The following is a 22,239-nucleotide window of genomic DNA, read 5'->3' as shown; positions in this document are numbered from 1 at the left end:
CTACTGTACTTAAGTACAAAGTAATTGATTACAAGTACCATAAGTAAACAATTGATCAAATAATTACTTGAATTTAATTTTTACTTAATCCTTTACTCAGCAGCCATTTTTAGGCCCTCGTTTTCATATATATATATATATATATATATATATATATATATATATATATATATATATATATATATATATATATATATATATATATATATATATATATATATATGTATATATATATGTATATATGCATGTGGTACAGTATATAGATGGTAGCTGCTCGTGTGGAGGGCAGGAGCACAGCGTGAAAGTTCGAAGTCCTTCCCAGGCAATGGACCGATGCGATGCATGAGTTCCATAATGTGATGGCGACCGTGGGAATTGCGGAGTTACGTAACGGCCCAGCATACTCAGCAGATGCATAGAGTCATACAGCCATGGGCAGTTTGATGGGTGGACTTCTCGCCGTCCTAACAGCACTTAAGTGCTTGTGCCATCAGCATTGTGTTGCTTGCATAACCGCATCGTCGGCTCTGGGAAGCATGTGACCACAACGAGGCTTCCTTCCCACTGAGGGGAGGGGGAGGGTCTTTCCTGTCATCCCCTCATTTTTCCTCCCCTATATTTTTCTTTCTGAGCAACAAAGGGAGTTTCTTCCATGCAATTATTAAGCTGACATGCACAAGGACAGTAGCTCCACTGAGGATACGGGCTGACAAAAATAAAAAAGAAGGACTAAATCTGGGAGAAGCTTGTTAATGATTGAATATCAATGCACCTATTGGGGGTCTACAGGGAAAAAACAACATCTGTGCTGTTGCTTGGTAAGCCCCACTGATGATCATATACCATGCTGCCCAAACAGTCACATGCTCAAACACGCTTGCATGCTTGAGGTGCTCTGCGAACGTCGTCGCTAAACCAAACGGTCCCTTCGATGCCCAAAGAACCAACGCTGATTTATGTGTAGTGTAAATATTCGGGATACCGTACGTGAGCACACGCCGGCAAGCGTGCAGCTCAGCTCAAATCACCGCTAATGGGGATGAAGTTCAAAGAGGTGTTAGCGCACCAGAAATTTTGCGTTGCCACGGCGACGAGCAAGTTTTTTTACATTTCACCTGCTGTTTCCTGAACTCGATCTGTCACTGTGGTCGCACATAGATTCGTGGCCATATTCACGTGTTTTGTGTAACCGAGGCTTATTAAAAATGATCTGCCGACTAGTTCAAAGATACAAGCTGTATCCAAGGATTCTGCCTTTAAAAAATAATTATCAGTGATTGAGAGTGCTTGATTGAAATAGTCATTTCACTCACTGTTTGTGACTGGTTTATTCCTTGAAGGTTTCTATTTCTATGCAGTTTCAATGTTTTTTTTTTTGTTAGTTTGCTTTATTATGTCAAATATAAGGAATGTTTGCCATTTAAACTAAGTTTTCTGTGACACATTGTCCGCGTGTTAAGTCAGTTGATGTAGTTCTACAAGTTTAGTTTCCGAGTCTAGTGTTCCAACTAGTGGTTACGTTGAATTTTTTTTTCTACCTCTCCCCGTCTCTGCTTCTGGGTCCATATTTTTCTTTTTATTGACAATAACATTTCTCAATTTTAGAGGTGCAATGATTTCTTGATTAATCAGTATAAATATTTTTGATAATTGATTGTTTAGAAAACTATAATTGTCGAAATGCTCAGAATTTCAGCTAGGGCTTTCACGATCGACTACTTTTAAAATCAATTATTCTATCAATTATTCCATGATTTGATTAAATAATGGATAACAATTCATTTTGCAATGAATTGTATGTTTTTTCATTTACTTTAACATTTACACGTGAGGATAAGTGGCTAAAAAAATGGATGGATGTTGTTTATTTTCTTCTGTTTATGGATAAAAAAAACACAACAACAATTAAACATAATCAATCAAGACGAATTGATGTTGTAATTACCAACATTTTTTTAACAGATTCCGTCACAGTATGTCGATAATTTAATCAAAGGCTCTAAACGATGACTCAATTTTTAAAATGATTAATTTGTGATTAATTAATTTTGGCAGATCTAATTTCGGCCTGTTGAATAGAAATATTCTCAGAATTTCTTTAATGTCCAAAACATCCGGATTTTCATTGTGTTGTATCAAAATAAAAAATTTGCAAATATTTGTTTTTATTTTGAAAAACAGTAGTCAACCTTTTTGCCGATTTTCTGACTTCATGGACAAATCAGTTTTTTTTGTTTGTCGATTTGAAGAAAAAACTGTATATAAATATATATAATATATAAATCATTTAAAAAAAATAGCCGGATTAATTCAGTCCCAGCCAGCTCAGTTCGAATGCATGTTTGACTAAAAAGCTGTCAATGGCTGTGGAATGAGTTAACATATTAATTGCCAGCTCAGTTAAAATGGATTAAATGTCTCAGTTATAGTGAATGAGCTAAAATAATTGTTTGTTGCAACCCTACTTACTTTATTGTTTGTCTGTCAGAGGTCTTACCTTTTATGACATTGGTATAGTTTTTTCATCATCATTATATTATGGTTGCCTCATTTTAATACAGAAGAGGGATAAAATATTAGAAGCACAATTTGTGCTGCACGGAATGTGTTGTCATTGTAAATATTAATCACATTTCTAAATTAATTTCCCATGGACAATGTTAATCACACTTGAAGATCACAATCTTTGCAAAAGCAGAGATGTTTTTCCACGCCACTCTAAATGCACAGCATGTGTGTCTATACATTGTAAAGCTTTTTGTTGCATTCCTCAGGGAGCCAAGTCATTTCTGAGTAGAAAAGCGCCCAAATGAGTGTGCAAACACCCTGGCAAGCCCATATTAAGAGCTGCTTGCATGAATATTGTTCAAGCGTCACATGAGCCAGCAAGCGGCTGCACGTGCGGGGCGCACGGCATCTTCAGCGTGAGAGGAGGCGCCGGCTAGTGCGCATGTTTGAGAGCCACGAGATAGAAAGAGAGAGAGCAAGCCAGCGTCTGCACACTTCTCCTTTGGTCTTTCTTGCTGTTAGTCCACCATCAGTGAAAACAATGACGGCAAGACGCTGAAGCAGATGCCAGATGGGATCCCTTTTGGCGTTTCAGCACTGGACAGCTCTCCCCATCAGCACGATGCGTGGCAATCACTCTCAGCTGGCGGGGAGCTCAAACATGTAGGACTTTGTTCCACAAGCGCTGCCAAAGTGGAGCCTCTAACGATGACCATCCCCGAGTTCCTCCTGGAAGTGTCCGTGGTGGTGCTGGCCGTTGTCTCCTTGGTGACCAACATGTCCGTTCTGTTGTGTTTCACCCAGAGCTCCGAATTGAGGTCCCACGTCCCGGGAGTCTTTGTCCTCAACCTGTCTTTCTCGAACATCCTCCTCGCTTTCATCAACATGCCCACGACCTTTTTCGGACTGGCCAAAAGCGGAGAACCCTTCGGGAAGCCTTTCTGCCAGCTGGTCGGCTTTGCCGAGACTTTCCTAACCACCAACAGCATGCTGAGCATGGCGGCGCTCAGCCTGGACAGGTGGATCGCCGTGATGTTTCCTCTGAGTTATTCCAGCAAGATGCGCTACCGGGATGCGATCCTGATGGTTGTCTACTCCTGGTTGCAGTCCCTCACCTTCTCTCTTACCCAGCTGATGATGGACTGGGGCGGCTACAGCCACACGTATGCCTCCTGCACAGTTAACCTGGCCGTAGAGGCAGGGTCGCAGCTGGCCGCTTATGCCACCTTCACCGTGCTGCTCCATTGCAGCAGCTTCACCTTCAGCCTGGCCGTCCTGTGCTTCTCCTACTTCAAAGTTTTGAGGGTGGCCAAGTCTCACTGCAAGAGGATTGATGTCATCACCGTGCAGACTCTACTGCTTTTGGTTGACATTCACCCCAGGTACAGTGTCAGAAAACAATTTGGGGCAAGTTATTCGCAGTTCGATGCATTGATAATAAATCGATTGGTATAGTCATCATGATTACTTTTGATACGTAATTAACTGTGTTCCAAATTTTTTGTGTTCCAAACACTCGTGCGGTATTTTGTCCAATCCTTTCATCTTTACATCACAGGCATTTCACATCAAAGGGAAAGCATGAAATGGAGACATTAGGGAGCCGAAATTTCACCCAGGTGGTGACAACATGTCAATGTTCAGCATAACTTCACCAATTAGGTATCACACTAGCAGGAGTGTGCCATCCCTTGGCTAAAATACTGTCCGAATGATGTTGAAGAAAATGACTCAAAAATGGTCAAAATACTGCACAATTGTTAAAATTTTTCATATACTTGAAGTCTTAATTTCTTAACAATAAATATTAGGGATGGTACAAACCCAAATCCCACGAGGTGAGATGTCTCACAAGATTGTGTCCACGAGAATGAGAAAAAAAAAGCTTACATTTATTATATATAATAACGTCTAAATATTCCAGTTGTCAAAATGTTTTCATTTTACTATACATACTACAATAAAATGAACAATCTAAATGTGCAAATGGAGAGCCAGGCTCATTTTTTAATTGAAATTTGAACATCATGTATTTCTCCTATATGGCTGCAGATATTAACACTTATGAATTAAATTAAATACTTTTCTGCTTAGAGAAAAATAAATGCAAACACAGAAGATAAAAATCACACATTTCATTTAATTATGAATTTATATTTTTTTGATGAACATTTTGGTTAACTATACAGTATATTAGACAATTCTCTCTCCATACATTTTGGTCGAGACAAAGTGATATCAGAACAGCACAACACATTTGAGTCAGCCTGGTTTGTTCAAAAGTGATCAGTACAAACGGCAACTGACAATCTGGTCAGCATCAAAGTGTGCAGTAATTTTCATGTATTAAACTGTCTTTCATTCATTTGCTCTCGCCATTCCGTACGAGTCTTGAGCACTGCTAGCGAGTGGCTAATTTATGCTAGCGCCTGCGCTAAAACAGTGCTGTACAATTCTTGCTTAATTTAATAATCTTTGGAACTACATTTGTCGTAGTATATTTAGCTATATTTCATCCAGCAACTCCAGAAAATAGATCGTGTGAAGTCATTTGTTTTTATTAACTGTTCGTCTCTTGGGAAACTGCATCACAATATATATTTTGTTCGGTATGAAACTGAACAAAATAAAAAGGCATGCAGTGTTTTGCAAAGGTATCACTTGTCCATGTTCCAATTAATTTACACTTAATCGGAAAAATATACTGTTCTTGTCACTGCATCAAAAACCATTAACTTCGATCTGCAGATTCCTGCAGAAACACTGTTAAGATCTCACAAGGTGCCATCACATAACTCCGGGGGGTACTCTTACACCCATTTGAGAACCACAGGATTAATGGATATTTGGTGCACTTTTTTTTTTCCATTGTCTTGTCAGTGTTAAGGAAAGGTGTTTGGCAGAACAGAAGAAGAGGAGACAAAGGGCTACCAAGAAAATTTGCATCTTCATAGGTTCCTTCATCTTCTGCTATGCACCCTATGTTATAACAAGGTAATTACCAGCTTTGTTTTCGGTTGCGCACACCCAGTACACCTCTAATGTGGGAAAACTGAATAGTCAGTAAACTGATTCAATTGATCAATAAAATAGGAGGAGATGATTAGATAAAACCTTACCAATCAAAATCAAGTCATGGCGCTTAGCACGCTCCATGTGTGTTTTCTTTATCTTCTCGTTTTCAAAACAAGACTTCAAAAATTTTAGTTTTATTTTTATAGAATCCTATAATCTTCTTCTTTTCTGAGACAAGAAAATAGCCAAAGAAAAAAGCTTTGGAGTAAATTTTATTTAATATTAAAACCAATCTTATGTTGTGTTGTGACAAAATATTATTTTTTTTTAATATTATTAAATAATAAAAGGAAATGGCAAAGACTTTATTTAAAAATAATAAACATATAAATAATAATATAGAAATAATATTAAATCAATAAATAATACAGTTTTTTATTCTTTTTTCTACAATGTTACACACGGTGTTGTTGTTAATGTACAATTGATTAAAACCAGCATACTTTACAATTGTGCAAAAAAGACTTTTTAATTTTTTTTATGTGTACAAAAATCCTTAAAAAAAATCACAACAACTTGTTCAATAAGCAATAAGAGTCATTTTGTCCCGGTACTTGCCTATGTATTAAAACTATACAACGTGAGGGTTAAATATCACCTAATGAAAAGTGTATATTTTGTTTGTCTCCTGTACCAGCATGAAATAAAATATTAGAACCTGATGCCACAAGAGCGCAAACCACCAAACAATACAAACACCTTCTTTCCTGTTGCAGGCTAGTGGGCTTGTTGCCCTGTGTGCACATCCCACAGTACTGGGGCGTCACCGCCAAATGTTTGTGTTACGCCAAGGCTTCAAGTGATCCGTTTGTCTACTGTCTACTGCGGCACCAGTACAGAAAGGTCCTGGTTCATGTCATCGGCCGCTTTTTGAGAAAGGATCATTACTTGCTGTCTGCGAGCAACTGGAGCAGCACGTTTGACACCTCGGACGACACTTGTGCCAGAACGACATGAGATCAGCGTGCGGTTCTTTCGAATGTGACGACGTCTGCAGCCCTTCTGCAGCCCTTCTGCTCAATCTTTAGGTGGAAGGAACTCTAGAGCAAAAAAGGAAGGGACCCTGTGTGCTGCTCAAGGACACTTTTACTGAGGGCTTGGTCACGTGCTTCGTGAAGGCGCAGTGTGACCATTTTTTTTTTTTTTTGTCAAGGACATGTAACAATGTATGCTAAATGCAGGCATGCGTTGTTGTGATGTGTGCCAAAGATCCTTTTAACCACTACAGACTGTTGATTTCCATAGGGCTAATCTTTTTGCCTTCACAGGCACTGCCAACTACAGTATTTCTTCACACAAACAAAAAGACATCACATTAGACAGTATGCATTTACATCATAAATGTTATTATACTGTATCTTTTCAGTGACTTTGAATATATAAACAGATGTTATTTATGTGCATAAAATCATATTCCATAGACTCGGACAACAACCGAATTGACATGAAATATTGTGTCCAGTGCCATGCGTTTGAAATTGTGTGATTGTACCACATGACAACACAACACAAATACATGTTTAAAAGAATAAACTGTCACTTTTAATCCAGTAAAAACAGACCAGTCTTCTGATTACTGTGCCCCCCCCTCTCTCTCTATATCTATCTATCTATCTATCTATCTATCTATCTATCTATCTATCTATCTATCTATCTATCTATCTATCTATCTATCTATCTATCTATCTATCTATCTATCTATCTATCTATCTATCTATCTACAGTATCTGTGTGATGTCACGTGATTAAAAAATTGAGACATTAGAATCTGTAATGAATCTCAATAGGAACTGTAATCCATTGATGTAATTAATCTCATTTTAATCATTCTCAACTAAGCATTCCTGAGAAAAAACCTTCAACCGAAATTATTGTTACAGATCAAAAGATTGATATACAACAATAAAAAGTGGTTAACAGAAGCAATTTTAATCATTAGCCTTCTTCTGTATTTGAGACGAATGCCAAGTGCTAGATACAACCTTTAGTTTCAACCAGCAGGGGATCGTTGCTGTTTTCTTTATCAATTGGCCAAATAATTACAAATTAACATTAAAATAAAACATCATTCTTTCTGCCCTTCTCATTCTTGATCAAACATGGTGTTTTCTCAAGTTTAGTTCAGCAAAGAGCTTTGCTATGGCGCTTTACAGAAGCAGCGTTGCTACTATCATTAGCTGTGGCTGCAGTCACAACTGGGTGCTTTACATTGATGTGGTAAGCTAAACTTGAGCTGCATCTGTGGTATGCAAGCTTCTTATTGAATCTATATCACTCTACCTTTCCCAAAAATGCCCTCTGAACATTTTTTTAATATTACATTTATCCTTTACCGACAATGCTTACATGCTCTTCCATTTTCACATCTTCCTTTTCACCTCCCGCTCTGATCAGTAGCCTATCAAGTCATGCCAAACAGTGGGAGCCAATCATTGTCCACTTCATGGTGTGAATGACATTTACAAGGAGAGAGAGGGATGATCACACTTACTCCACCCTGGCCCCAGGTTTATTGATTTGCACATGTAAAACTAAAAGTTTATCATAGTGTCCAAACTACGGCCCAGGGGCCATTTGCGGCCCGCCATCAAATTCTCAGTGGGGAAAAAAATGCTTGATCAGATTATTTGATTAATCAGTAGAATATTTGAAAGAATAATCGATCAAAAAATATTCAATTGCGACAGCCCTTGTATAGTTGCTTGCTTGGTTATTTTAATGTGTTTGGGTGTTTGGGAAGAATTTGACCCTTGCATTTTTCCAATTTTAAGTATGCTTTTTTATGGTTTTATTTATTCATTATAACGTTGGTATTGTTTCCCACTATGCAATGGGGTATGCACAAGTGTAAGTCAACACCCCATCCCATATGGCAATATGGGAGGAAAGGCTTTATTTTTCGTATTTAGCCTACAAATACGTTCAAACGTATTTGCAAGTGGGCCCACATTTGAACGTATTTGCAAATACATTCGATACTTAATAGACCACAAGGCCCAGACTTGTCTCCTTTCCCTCTTTCCACCTCCACCGCACGCGCACACGCACCCGCACGAACACACACACACACACGGAGCGAGCGGTGCTGTGAAATATGATCAGTGCAGTAAAGCAACGTTTGGCGAGCCTCGGTTCTTCGGGTCAGGGATGCGCAGCAGTGCACAAACAAAGGAAGGAGGTTGGTTTCCGTGCTGGGGGTTGTAATTACCATCCGGCTTTCAAGAAGTTGTGACTCGGACTCACAGTTGCCACATCACACAACTTGTCAAGCAGTCTTCTACTTGGACATAAAGGAACATGCTTTGGGGACTTTTGGGCTTGTTTCTGGCTTTGACGGAAAGTTGTTGGTGCGCGCCACAGCAGACCTGCCCTCCAGGAGACGAACTTTTGGGTAAGTTAATTGTTTAAGTGTTTTGCACATGTTTTAGCAACAAAGGGCGCATCATTAAAATGGATTCCTCTTGAATGCAGGATGATTAGACTGCTTTATTTGCGCATGAATCCAACAACCACTTTTTTATTCAACACTCTAGCCATGCATAGACTAGTCCCCTCTGATTGAATTTAATTCAGCCGTGAAAAAGACACCTAAAATGTTACTTCAAAACTCATCAAGCAAAGAGTTCTGCTTTGTGTAGACAAACAGCGTCCTCTAGCGTTTACACATATATATGTTACGTATTTCATTTCATCCGTCTTCATGTGTGGTATTTTGTTCCCTCCCACACGCAGGAAAATGCAGTAACAGTGTGACCGAAACAAAACGTAAGTGACTCCAGCGTCATTCGTCTAATGTAAATTTTCATGCATTAACGATTGTAACCAGTTAATTTTAATGCCAGAATCCTATCTAGGGCGAGAGGCCAGGTACCGAACATCAGACCTTTACTTTTTTTTTTTTTTTGTAAACTAAGCAATTATATTGCGTCTATTTCTTGCTGTGTGAAAATTAATCTTGGCCCACATTTTGGACCTAAAGTGAATTAACCATTTTGGACTGAAATTGAATTCTGAACACAGACTTCAAAAGCTTTTTATTCCTCCCCACTAATCCAAAATCAGTTGAATTGTGTACTCCATAACTTCTAATTTTATATTACCTATGCAGTATATTGTTAGCAATATAAAAATTAATTAGATGGGCAAATGTGCATGTGTAATAATATGATGAGGTGGATGTACCTATACTGTATATGTGATTCACTGTTATCCTACCGAGTCGCAGCCGATTCATTTATGTCCGCTGTATTCGATATTTTTTGTATATATCTTTTGACCCATTCACACTATCCTATTAAGTCTTGGTGTGTTCAGCAGAGAACATGCAATGAGGTCCCGTGTGTTTGGATTGGTGCAATTAACGTTGCCGTCTTGCTGAGACAAAATGGACACAAATTAAAAGGCTGGGTCTCAGTAGTGGTGTCCAAATTGAGTTTCATGAAGCATTTGTGATGTTGTTTAACTCTTCTAGATGACACTCTTGGTTGAAAGAGGCCGTTGAAATTCTACACATTGCCACTGCACTAGCATCTATGTACCTTTAAACCGAGAGCACCATCTAGAGGAGTAAAAAAAGATTACAAGTGCTTTGTGAGGCTTCATATCCCATCACTAGGTCTCAGGAGAATACGCTTGTAATGATGAGGTGCTATACATGTATGCATACAAAAATATTTTGTAACTTATGATGAACTGTTTACTGACTAAACGTATAGTACATTGCATTGATTTTGTGCATATAGCCTCCATTTTTGCTCCCCACAGCTACCTGCACAGAGATGCATCTGAGTTACTGTAATGATTTAGGATACACGAGGTGGGTTATAGAGGTTGGTTTAACTTCACCAAAGAAATCAGTCCGTGTGTCCTTTTTTACAATTTTGAAGTTGAAATCTTCCATTGTTGATCCAGAACAATGTTTCCCAACATCCTCGGTCATCGGACTCGTATGGATGCCGAATCGGGGGCGGAGTACCTCCTCCTGAGTGTCATCCATGGCCTGCTGAACGGAGAGTGCACGCCTGACATCCGTCTCGTGGGCTGCTCGGTACTGGCGTCGCCGTGCCGGGATAACAAGATGATCAAGCCCTGTCGCAGCACGTGTGAGGACCTGAAACGGGACTGCGCCCACACTTTCGAGGCCATAGAAATGGCTTGGCCATACTTCCTGGATTGCGATCGCTTCTTTGCTAGTGACCGAGAGGGCTGCTTTGACCCACTAGCGGGACTAAGAGGTAAACAAAACAAAAAAAAAATAGTAACCTTTTGAACAGTTTGAAAAAAAAATCCAAATTTCATCCTCCAATGCCTATACTGCCCCCTTCAGCCAGACAGGAGCAAGCACGGTCCAGTCTCTCAGCAGAAGAACCCAGCACCATCATCCAGTTCACCCACACCACCAACAGTCAGATGTACAGCTTGCTAAGAAGGACAGCCGCCAAGTGTTCCCACATCTCTCGTGTTTACAGCATCGGTCGCACAACTGAGGGCCGAGAGTTAATGGTCATCGAGTTCAGCAACAATCCTGGACAGCATGAACTATGTAAGTAATACATGCATTTCAGTTATTGCATTTGCTTGATCAACTGAGGGTCATTCAACTAAGGGTCACATTTAAAACAATGGAAAACTCTTTTCATGGATGTATATAAAATAATGCCATGTTGGCAAGTTGCCTCAATTTTGTTCTTCTCTGGCCTCGGTGGTTGTCAAGTTCAGGCAACCTGGAACATTTAATAAGAAACAAAGCAGAAAGAAGATAACAAACATTTTTCTCTCGAGGAGAGCGGACAGGAACCTACATCTTGTCAGGTCTCCTTCCGTTCTGGTTACAGTTTCTGTCCACCACTCTTTTTAGGGTTGGTCCTAGTTACAAAACCACTTGCTTCCCTGAAAAGTTAGGGGAGACATTATGGCAGCAAGGCAACAATCAGATTCTGATAGTTGGGAACGTAGGTAGAAGTTCATATACTATCAGGAGACATGACAGGAGACATGACAATTCCAACAGAATATATCCGTATCTACAAATATACATGTTGAAGAAACAAGTATGGGATAACTTATATACTGTAATTATATATACAGTATAACTTTATATAACTCATATAACTTATATACTTATATTCTAACATTTGTTCATGAATTGGGTACAAGTTCCTAGGGCATTTTTATTCAGCAACTCGTGACGATAGATCATGTAACTTTATTTGTTTTATTTCTAGCTTATTTTGGCTCTTCAGGGGGTACGTGAGATTTTAACACGGTTTCTGAAAATATGAGCAAATCTATTTTCAGCAAATGTTATCGCTGAAAATGAGGAATTTTTTGTAAATATGAATTTTTGGGCATGTTGGAAATAATAAAGGTGAATTGAATGTGTGAATGATTGAATATTCAAAAAGGAATTGACTCAGCTAAATTGAGTGTGTCCCTGGGAATTAAGATATTTTTTTGTGATGGGAAAACTGTGTATTTTGGATATTTGGAATGAGAAACGTTTTTATAATTTCTGGAGCATGTTAAAATTGATATACGAATGAACAAAGAATTAGTGGTGAATTACGTACAATATATGAATTTGTAATTTTCTTTGGGTTGAGAATGGGCCTTCGCACAATAACTTATGAACAATTTCTCCAGTTTGTTTCCAGCCAAATGCTGACACATCATGCTTCATTTTGCCTCAATATTTTAGTGGAGCCGGAGGTCAAGCTGATCGGCAACATGCACGGCAACGAGGTGCTGGGCCGCCAGCTGCTCATCTACTTGGCTCAATACTTGTGCTCGGAGTATACTTTGGGAAACCCACGGGTACAAGCCATCATTAACAGCACCCGCATTCACATCTTGGCCTCCATGAACCCCGACGGCTACGAGCTCGCCGCTGCAGAGGTAGAGGATAGAAATGACCCGGAGCTCGTCAACCAGGAAGTAAATATTGTTAACAGTACAAAAAAAGACAAACTGCCATTATCCGTTGTCAGTCCATTCTGCTTTGTCTTTCTTGAGGAGGGCGAAGGCATTGAGTACTCATCCGATCTGATTTATTGAAATGTGAGCATCTGATATTTGGGTATGACATCATCTTGTCATCTCAGAAATAAGACAGGACTGCGTATGATCAGGCTCATACTCCTTATTGAAGTGACTACTGTATTTTCCGCATTATAAGGCGCACCAAATAGCCTTGAATTTTCTCCGAAGCTGACGGTTCGCCTTATAATGCGGTGGGCCTTATACAGCGCGTAAACCGTGAGTTTTCATTTTTTCGGGAGCCAAAAAAAAATAAAACGTAATCACCATGTGAATTCTTCCATTTTTACCTCTGCATTTCAGTTATTAAAGTCATTTTTACAATAAAAATTTTTAAACCCTGTTTGAAATTTTCATATGCTACATATGCTCCAGTTCTGATTTGTATGAGGACAAGGCACAAAATCTACACATTTTAGTAAAAAAAGCGTGATTTTATCAAACAAATCCAGAAACTATTTTTAAATCAACAAAACATTATATTTGTAAGTTTTTTTTTGCAATGGGATTAAAAAAATGAAGTTTAAATCATAATTCTAATCTTTTAAATGCTTAATTCATCTTGGCATTGATCTGAACAGTTTTCTGATGCAATCCAGAGATATTTTTACTCCCATTTTTCAGATGGTAGTTTCCACAAAGCATTTTTGTTTTTAATTTCTGATTGAAATGTTTGACTGACTTGTCTGATTGTTTTGTTGACATTCCCTTTTGCGCAGCTCCCTCTAGTGGCTGTGTAAGGCAATCTCAGCCACTACCGTAGCTTCTATTCTATGCACCTTATAATGCGGTGTTCTTTCTATGCGAAAACGTTTTTAAAATGGGCCATTCATTGAAGGTGCACCTTTAATCCAGTTTATAGTGTGGAAAATACGGGACTGTAAAGTTAGTCCACACCATTTGAGAAGTAGAAATCATTGACTCACAGCAGTACTCATGCCTTCCACCTTCGGACTTTTTTTTCTGTCTCCTAACTCAAGTGCTCCCACAGCCAGATTGAGTCATCAGTTATATTAAACTTCCATTTTTAACCTTTTTTTTTTTTTTTTTTTTACAATAATATGTTCTCTTCAACTCCAGTAGCCAAAACAAAGTCTTATAACTAATTTTGTGTTTGTATAATATGAATTAAGTAGCAAAATCCACCCTTTTTTATCCATCTCAGGGGTCGGCCATTTTGCCACTTGCTGTCGAGTGAAAATGACTCAGTTGCTCAGAACTCAGGTAATAACCTGAGCTGTGATTGGTCAATACAATAGCCCCGAGTAACTGTGATGTCATTTTCAGGCAATAGCCAGTGACAAAATGGCCGCCCCTGAGTCAGATAAAAACAGGAAGATTTTGCTGTTTATTAGTTTTCCACTGACACAATATTAATGAATAGCTGGTTATGGCTAATGGGTGTGCATGGGAGATTTCATGATAAAAAAACAACAACTTTGTGTTGACCCCCTTTATTGCAGACAGTACTGACATACATCACATAAAACCTGGCAGTGGGAGAATGCTAACCACTTTTTTTTCTCCTAACCAGTAAGCAAATAATCAGTTAATGTTATTGCTTTATAATCATCATCAACCATGCTTTTCTATATGTCCTATTAGTAATGATGGACAAATGAAGCTTCATGAAGGACATGTTTGGTTCAAAGAGGCCATGGAAATTTGATACAGTTCCAATGCGAAAGCATTTATTTATAAACCAAGAGCACTATCTAGTGGAGTGGAGTGAAGCGTCATATCCCATCATTACCTATTACCATGTGCATTTATAACCCGACACCCACCAAACACATTTTCTCAGAAACACTCATAATTTGTGTTTGTTGACCTTGTTTGGATTTAGTTTTGTTGAATGTTTTGTCATGTTTTCTTGTGCCAATTTTTGTCTTTTTTGTTTCCATCTTTTTAACTTCCACAAGTGTTTTGATGTTTTGTCACGTTTGTTCGTCTTTCGTTCTTTGTTTACGTTTTTACGGCAACTCACCTTTGTGTTAAGTGTTAATTTCCTCAGTGCTAATTTAGTGTTTTCCCAGTGGCTTGCTTGCCTCTTGTTTTTTAGAAATTAAAAAAAAAACAACAACAACATAATTAGACACTAGGAATGTTTACAAGAGATAGTCCATTTATTAACCATTTTCAATGCTGAAAAGTTAATGGTTAAAAGAATTTGATAACTGCATTATTTTTCATTTCATGTGTCATTAATGCCTTTAAAAACGCATTTCCTCGGCTCACCTGTTAATTATGTAACGTTTGCAAGATCAACTGAGCCTTTGGCACGTGATGTCATTTTCAGTAGGCAGCAAGAAATTGTTTTTATTAATTGTACGTTAAAAATGTCATCAAATCAATTATAAACAGAAAAATGGAACTATTGAAAATGGCTAAATAGGTGAACTATCCCTTTGGATACCAAAATTAAAAAGTTTTCTGAACCCAACATAAAAAAAACGTTTTGTAGCCACAATGAACCAAAAGATTGACAGAAAGCAAGAAACTACGTATAAGGCCTGTAACTAATGATAACTTCAATGATCGATGAATCTGATGGATGTTCTGTCAGTTAACTATGTAAACAGTTAAAAAAAAATCCAAATCTTTATTCAAAAATTGGACATTATTTCCAAATAACATTCATTAATTTTCAGTTTCTCAATTGGTCTATAAAAAAGTTAAAAATATTATGTTTCTTTCCAAAAAACTCAACACATGTATTTAAAAAAAAAAAAGTCTGCTTGAATGAAATGCTACAGAAATAGACAAATATTTACTGGTGAGCGGTGAAAGTTTGAGGATTTGAGCATTTTTAAAATAAGTCTCAAAAGGATTATTCAAAAATAACAATAAATAGGCACGGGAAAATGAGATGAGACGAAACAAAACTAAATCTCAATACAAAAATAAAATACATACAAAAAAAAAGGAAAATAACATATCACAACTAGCACATGGTATAAACTGTTACATAAAAGAGCCTCCTGTCCTGTATTTCTGCTCGGCATGCATAAACTGTGCAATGGACTGATCACATGCTCAAATGTCTTTAAACGCCATTTGGCATATGACTTGTCTTGTCGGATATATGGTCTTGTCTACATGTTAACAATAGACTTAACAAAGCTAGTTTCTTTGACTAAAATCTATGTTTTTTACTCACCACACACTTCCTATGATTAATGCTCCCTTTACTATACACACATCATCATCATCAATATTATATACATATGTATATAGACTTGACTCTTTGTCATATGGTTTAATTCTCCTAGTTGTTTGAATGTGAATGTTTCAGGGTCACTTGATGAACGGTTGGACTAATGGCCGCACAAATGCCCAGAACATTGACCTGAACCGCAACTTTCCCGACCTCACATCTGTCTTCTACCGGAACCGTCGCAGCAGGCACTACCGCACTGACCACATTCCGATTCCTGACGGCTATTGGTTTGGGAAGGTCAGATGAAATTTCATCACGTTTATTGATAATTACAATCAATCCGAAGGCTTTGTTAATTCCTGTAAGTGTCTACAGTACCAGTCAAAAGTTTGCAAACGCCTTTGAGGTCACTCATGTGCTTATGCTATTCATGTATTTACAAATGCACCTTTAAAAACTGAAAGTTATTGCAGGTCTTGGGACCATATGTTTGATACCCCTTGCTTAGACAAATCTTAACCTGTATAAATGCTGTAAAAAAAAAAAACAACTAATTAACAGTTGTTGATAGTTTTTTTATATTGCTTTTTCTTTGTTTCAATGTTAAAAATAGTACAGTTTCAGGTATACTTATACAGCTTTTATAGATAATAATCTTATTTATGGTGTTTTGTCTTTCGTAGAGGGGTTTTACAAAATATAATTGAGAAGTACTGTACTAGGCTAAAGTAATCAATTAGGCTCTGGAAAATGTAGGAAATTGTCTTTGGGATTTAATAATGACAAAAAAAATAAAAACAATGACTTGGCAAATGAGAAGCACTGTACTAGGCTAAAGTAATCAATTAGGCTCTTGAAAATGTAAAAAAATGTCTTTGGGATTTAATAATGACAAAAAAACAATGAATTGCAATTGAGAAGCACTGTACTAGGCTAAAGTAATCAATTAGGCTCTTGAAAATGTAAAAAAAAAATGTCTTTGGGATTTAATAATGACTAGAAAAATAAAAACAACGAAATGGCAATCGAGAAGCACTGTACTAGGCTAAAGTAATCAATTAGGCTCTTGTAAAAAAAATGGTCTTCTTAATAATGACAAAAAATAAAAATAAAAACAATGAATTGGCTGGTGCCTCCAAACTTTCGACTCAATCAATCAATCAATCAAACACGACCAAGTAAATCAAGTAATACACTGCTGTTCTTTTCAATTGAGTTACACGTTATGCCCTGTAGGTGGCACCAGAGACCTTTGCGGTCATGAAGTGGAGCAGGTCAATTCCCTTTGTCCAGTCAGCCAGCCTCCACGGAGGTGAGCTGGTCGTCTCGTATCCCTTTGACTACTCTAGACATCCACAAGAGGAGAATATGTTCTCACCCACTCAAGATGAACGGGTAATGGATGAAAGAAACGGCAGGATGATGTGGATGCTAGTTGTTAATGGAGCTCTGTCGATAACCATGCCGCCTGCAGATGTTTAAGCAACTGGCTCGTACCTACGCGGACGCCCATGCCACCATGGCTGACAATGACACAGACAGGTGTGGGGCACACTTTTTCCGAAATAAGGGCATCATCAATGGGGCACTGTGGTACAGTTTTCCTGGAGGTGAGGAAGAGATCATTTGTTTGAGCGTTTTTCCCAAAGCAAGCATATTAAATTAGCTAAAGACTCTTAACTAAGTTCCAAAGACATACTGCTTACATTTTGTTGATGCCGGACACTCCATTCCAGGTATTTATTTATGTGAATTTTTATATATATAATATAAATATGGCCAGCAATAATATAATTAAGAATTAAAGTAATCAATCACTTTAGGTAAGTATTTAGGTACGTATGTAAATACTAACTTAATTGATTACTTTAGATACATAAGTACTAAGGTAATAATTTACTTGAGGTAATTGGGAACTATGGAGTGTAATAGCTTACTTTAAATACAAAACTAATTGTTTACTTTTGTAATAAAATGATTAGTTCAGTACATTCAGAATTTCAATGCCAGGAATTTATTGAACGTATTTTTTTCAAGGAGGGTCGAAAAAAGGCTTTAATAAATGATTTAAGTGCTAACGTAAAACAGTTACTTTAGGTAATTAAGTATTCAAGTAAATTAATCAATTATCTTAGAAAGGCCACTTCAATCTGAGTACAACACAAAGAAATTTGAAAATTAAATGAAGCATTCCACAGGAATTTAGCCTTTTGTGAGAAAAAAAAAGCTTATTTGGGGGAACAAGTTTGAATTATTTTCCCAATTGAAAATCTGGTCAAAAAACACCATCAAACACAATAAAACCCCTTCTCTGACTGACATCTTTCTGTTGGAAATATCCGCCAATTATTTGGGTTATAGCCTTATAGGGTATGATTATAGGGGCCACTTGTCTTGATGCAAAACTCAGTACTACATATAATATTTCTCCATTGCAGGCATGTCAGACTTTAACTACCTGCACACAAATTGTATGGAGATCACAGTGGAGCTTGGCTGCGACAAATTTCCCTCTGAGGTCGAGCTTTACCCTGAATGGAAGCGGAACAAAGAAGCTTTGCTCAGTTTTATAGAGTCGGCAAGTATAACTGAATGTTTTAACTTGGAAAAATTGATTTCAGGCAAACTGCTTCCACAATTGTCACCATTTAAAAATGAATTGATGGCATTTTGAGGAAGAGACATTTTTTTTGGTTCACATAGCTAGCTTTCAAAATGACAGTGAGTATGTTTTGGTTTGTTTGTTTAGCAAATAATGCAGTTCAATTGGACTGCCAATTAATAAATTATCTAATTTGCCATTGACAGCGATATACATTGTTGGAATTTAGGTGTAGTTCCCTGCCTTGTCACTAAAATAAATTCTCGTCTGTTCATTTAATCTCCATTAAAAGGTAATTCATAAAACGTTTAGGTAATTATACAATGTATTACTCACTCCCAATTGCAATTTTATTCAAACTTTTTTATGAAGTTCAATAAAATATGCAAATTACAGATATTTAAGTCCGTTTTTGTAACGGAGCACCAACTTGTAAACGAGCCAAGCCACTAGACAAAGTTCCTATATTTCTCTTAATAGTTCAAATCTTGGATGGTGGTAATCCTCTTTGGGGGTGTTTTTTTTTTTTCTTTTCTAACAAAGCCAAAAATCTATTTTAACAGGGCTGGCAGTGAATGAGTTAAAAACATGAGTTTAAAAAGGCCCCGAGATTGATCCCTGTGGTACTCCAAAGGGACTTCTGGATTTTTTTTTTTTTTTTTGAAAGACATCACCTTGGATAGAAACTGTTGCATTTGCATGTGATGCAAAAAAAAAAAAGTACTTTACACTTTTTCATTAATGCTGCTCACAGGTCCATCGTGGGATTAAAGGTGTTGTAAAGGATGTCGATGGCAATGGGATCAAAGATGCCACCATCTCTGTAAAAGGGATTCGCAAAGATGTCACCACAGGTAAAACAGAGCTGGTATTGATTCTGTTCTCATTTGCCTGCCTGACATCACCAACTGCGCTCTCCTTTAGATGAAGGTGGGGACTACTGGCGTCTGCTGAGCTCCGGTACTCACATCCTGACAGCCACTGCCAAAGGTTACTCCAGGGTCAGCAAACGGGTTCATCTGCCTCACAACCTGAACAAGGCTGGACGTGTGGACTTTGTCTTGAAGAAGGTCTAGCGGCTGTTCTGCTACATAGGATTGATAAAAAGAAGCTATCCGTTTCTCTGTGGTCACTCTCCTGTCAATTTTGTACGCAGGTTCCCCTGAAGCCTGATATCGACGACCACTTCTTCCCCACAACAGACACATGGGATCGATTTGACCCTTACAATCAGTTTGAACGCTACAGCGAGCCAGATGTAGTTGAGGGAGGGATGGAGCGGCAGGAAAAACCCTGGTGGTGGTCTTACTTTTCCCAGTCTGGCATCTCACCTCCCAATTGGCTGCTGCGAAATGTCTAAATTCACTTGAGGACAACACAGGTCTTATTGTACCACTGTAAAACACACATTTTTTTGGAGCAGCTGACATGTATTAACATTGATTTCAACACCATATGCAAAAGCTTTTGATAGGACCTGACAAAACGATTTTCTACCAGGCATCACATGTAATTCTAGTGAGCATTTGAAGGTGATGACATCCAAAAATAACGGCATGGACGATCATGATGACGGACAAGTAAAGGCAGCTGCATAAAATGTACCTAATGGTTATTTCTTATGTTCTGTATGCATTTTCTACATCCATCAAGTCACAAAAGCCTGGAAGCGAAACAGCCTTGTTTATATTGAACACAAGACTGACACTTGCATTAGTAGTGCTAATGTTATACCACTATGAACAAAAAAAATCATATTTTATATACAGTAAATGTTTTTATTAATCACATTGCCAAAACAATAAATGAAACATCTTTGAAAATGTAAGATTGATTGAAAAATAACATTCACAGCGCATGCTCAATACGCCTGCATAATGTACTGCAAGGAGATCCAGTTGAAGTAAGCAAGCAATATATTTCATATTGCAGGCTTACCAATGGTTGCATCACACTTGCATATTTTTCCAAAAATATTTTGGCAGTGGTGTGCCGTAAGGGCCTTTTAAGATCTTAACACATCATCGAAGCTGTGTGTGTGTGTGTGTGTGTGTGTGTGTGTGTGTGTACATATATGTGAGTGTGTAAATATTATATATACATATATATATATATATATATATATATATATATATATATATATATATATATATATATATATATATATATATATATATATATATATATATATATATATATATATATATATATATATATATATATATATATATATATATATATATATATATATATATATATATATATAAATTTAGATTCATTTGGATATATCTTTTGGTCGTTTTTGTTTACAAATCTAAGGGACTCGATTTAACAACCAATCGTAAGAATTTGAGTAAATTTTAAAAATGGGCTTCATGAATATGAACTTTTAAAGACAAAATATAAAGGCCAACAGAATTGCAGATTTTATGTCTTTGTGTATGAAATACCACCACTACTCCTATTTTTTTTATTTTTTTTTTACTTTTAATCTTTACTCTGCCATTCTACAATGCTGTTTGCCATTCATTTTTTTTTCTTGCACTTTGCCATTTAGTTTGCAACTTTCGAGACTTGAGACGTCAGCATTTTTGCGTCCTCTGATTGGTGAGACTAATTACATCAATTGCTTGAAGCTGGCCGGACGACAGTCACCAACGTCGGACTGGAAATTAATCTTCAAGGCGGACTTTTCCAAAAAGGCAAAGAAAACCTGGATAGTGTGAGGATAACTCGGACAGCGCTTGTAGCTGGCTGGCCGCTTCTTTACCAGGTAAAAGATTTATATCGCACTTCACAGTGGAAACAACAAACATGAAACGATGGATGACTGTTAAATTGTTCAAAGGAGATTTTGGAATTCGAACAATGTAATGGTGTAGTTATAGTAAATAACTGCCGTTCTCAAATTGTACCCGGGACTAACGACCAGCATGTTTTTTTCTTTCACTAAACATACTTTCAACTGAATCTAGTTAAGGACTATAAAGTATGCATAAAATAATTACAGTACTATATTAGTTATTTTTGTGACGTTCATGTTGTCCCATCAGGGGTCGCCACAGCGAGTCACCCTCCACATTACGGCATTTTTTTTTCATGTTAATAGTTCCAGCTTTCACCAACAGGTGACGCCATTGTACAAGTAACACTTACCAACGCTCTACCAGGCCAACGAATATACAGCACAGAACTGTGGTATTAAAAAGGAGCACTGTAGATCATTCATGTACAGTAATTGTAAATACTTGTGAATTACTGTTAGAATTATATGTATGCCATTGTTAGATAACTGAGCATGCCCACGCACACACACTAGAGCTATACTTATTCATGCTATTAATAAAAGTGAAGTCTTGTGTTAATGTTTTCAAAAAAGGCTTATTTGACTGTTAATTCATGGAAGGCACGAGTTGTCACAATGTTTCTGTGGTGTGACATGTATTGCTGCTGAGCAAAACAGAAGTAAAGCAAAACCACAAGAATAAAAATAAGAAGAAACGCACATCACTCTTTGTTAAATGTTAAGTGCAGTGGTTCTCAAATGGGTGAACGTGAAGGTACTTCAACAGGTATGTGAGAGTTTAAAAAGGTTAAAAAAAACTAACTGGTTTTATTAAACAGGTGCATTTTCTCTCTACAAATTAAGAGCAAATTAATTGGAACATGAAGCAAATTCTTGCTAAGTTGTCACGCGTGAAACATTCCATACTTTTATATTGTGCTACATAGACTTACACGGGTGTTATCAGTGACTGGGGCTGTCACTATCACATATGTTTGTAATTGATTATTCAATTGATTATACCATCAATTATTAAAACAAACAGATGCAATTTTATTTTGAAGTGGAGTGAAT

General features: G+C 37.4%; 2 protein-coding genes across 3 annotated transcripts; both read left to right on the top strand.

The window, feature by feature from the left end:
- The first annotated feature begins 2,984 nt into the window (after window positions 1–2,984).
- On the top strand, window positions 2,985–7,059 carry gpr78a (G protein-coupled receptor 78a). The gene is made up of 3 exons (XM_088419912.1): window positions 2,985–3,890; window positions 5,389–5,502; window positions 6,300–7,059. Exons 1-3 carry the CDS (start codon window positions 3,073–3,075, stop codon window positions 6,538–6,540), a joined length of 1,173 nt encoding a protein of 390 aa, XP_088276038.1. The 5' UTR covers window positions 2,985–3,072; the 3' UTR covers window positions 6,541–7,059.
- Window positions 7,060–8,686: 1,627 nt separating this feature from the next.
- cpz (carboxypeptidase Z) lies at window positions 8,687–20,208 on the top strand. 2 transcript variants are annotated; one of them, XM_088420365.1, is made up of 13 exons: window positions 8,687–8,974; window positions 9,316–9,348; window positions 10,348–10,399; window positions 10,495–10,817; window positions 10,910–11,125; window positions 12,281–12,477; window positions 15,914–16,075; window positions 17,015–17,173; window positions 17,253–17,388; window positions 18,217–18,356; window positions 19,135–19,234; window positions 19,305–19,450; window positions 19,537–20,208. In XM_088420365.1, exons 1-13 carry the CDS (start codon window positions 8,881–8,883, stop codon window positions 19,738–19,740), a joined length of 1,962 nt encoding a protein of 653 aa, XP_088276491.1. In that variant the 5' UTR covers window positions 8,687–8,880; the 3' UTR covers window positions 19,741–20,208. The 2 variants fall into 2 exon arrangements, with proteins under 2 accessions (XP_088276491.1, XP_088276490.1); XM_088420364.1 differs by having other exon boundaries at window positions 8,688–8,974; window positions 12,281–12,516.
- Window positions 20,209–22,239: the final 2,031 nt, after the last annotated feature.

Source organism: Hippichthys cyanospilos, chromosome 7 (genome assembly GCF_059441005.1).
Source record: "Hippichthys cyanospilos isolate Australia breed blue-spotted pipefish chromosome 7, RoL_Hcya_1.0, whole genome shotgun sequence".
Taxonomy (NCBI): domain Eukaryota; kingdom Metazoa; phylum Chordata; class Actinopteri; order Syngnathiformes; family Syngnathidae; genus Hippichthys; species Hippichthys cyanospilos.
The sequence above is the reverse complement of the archived record's forward strand: the minus strand, read 5'-3'. Positions and strand labels throughout refer to the sequence as shown.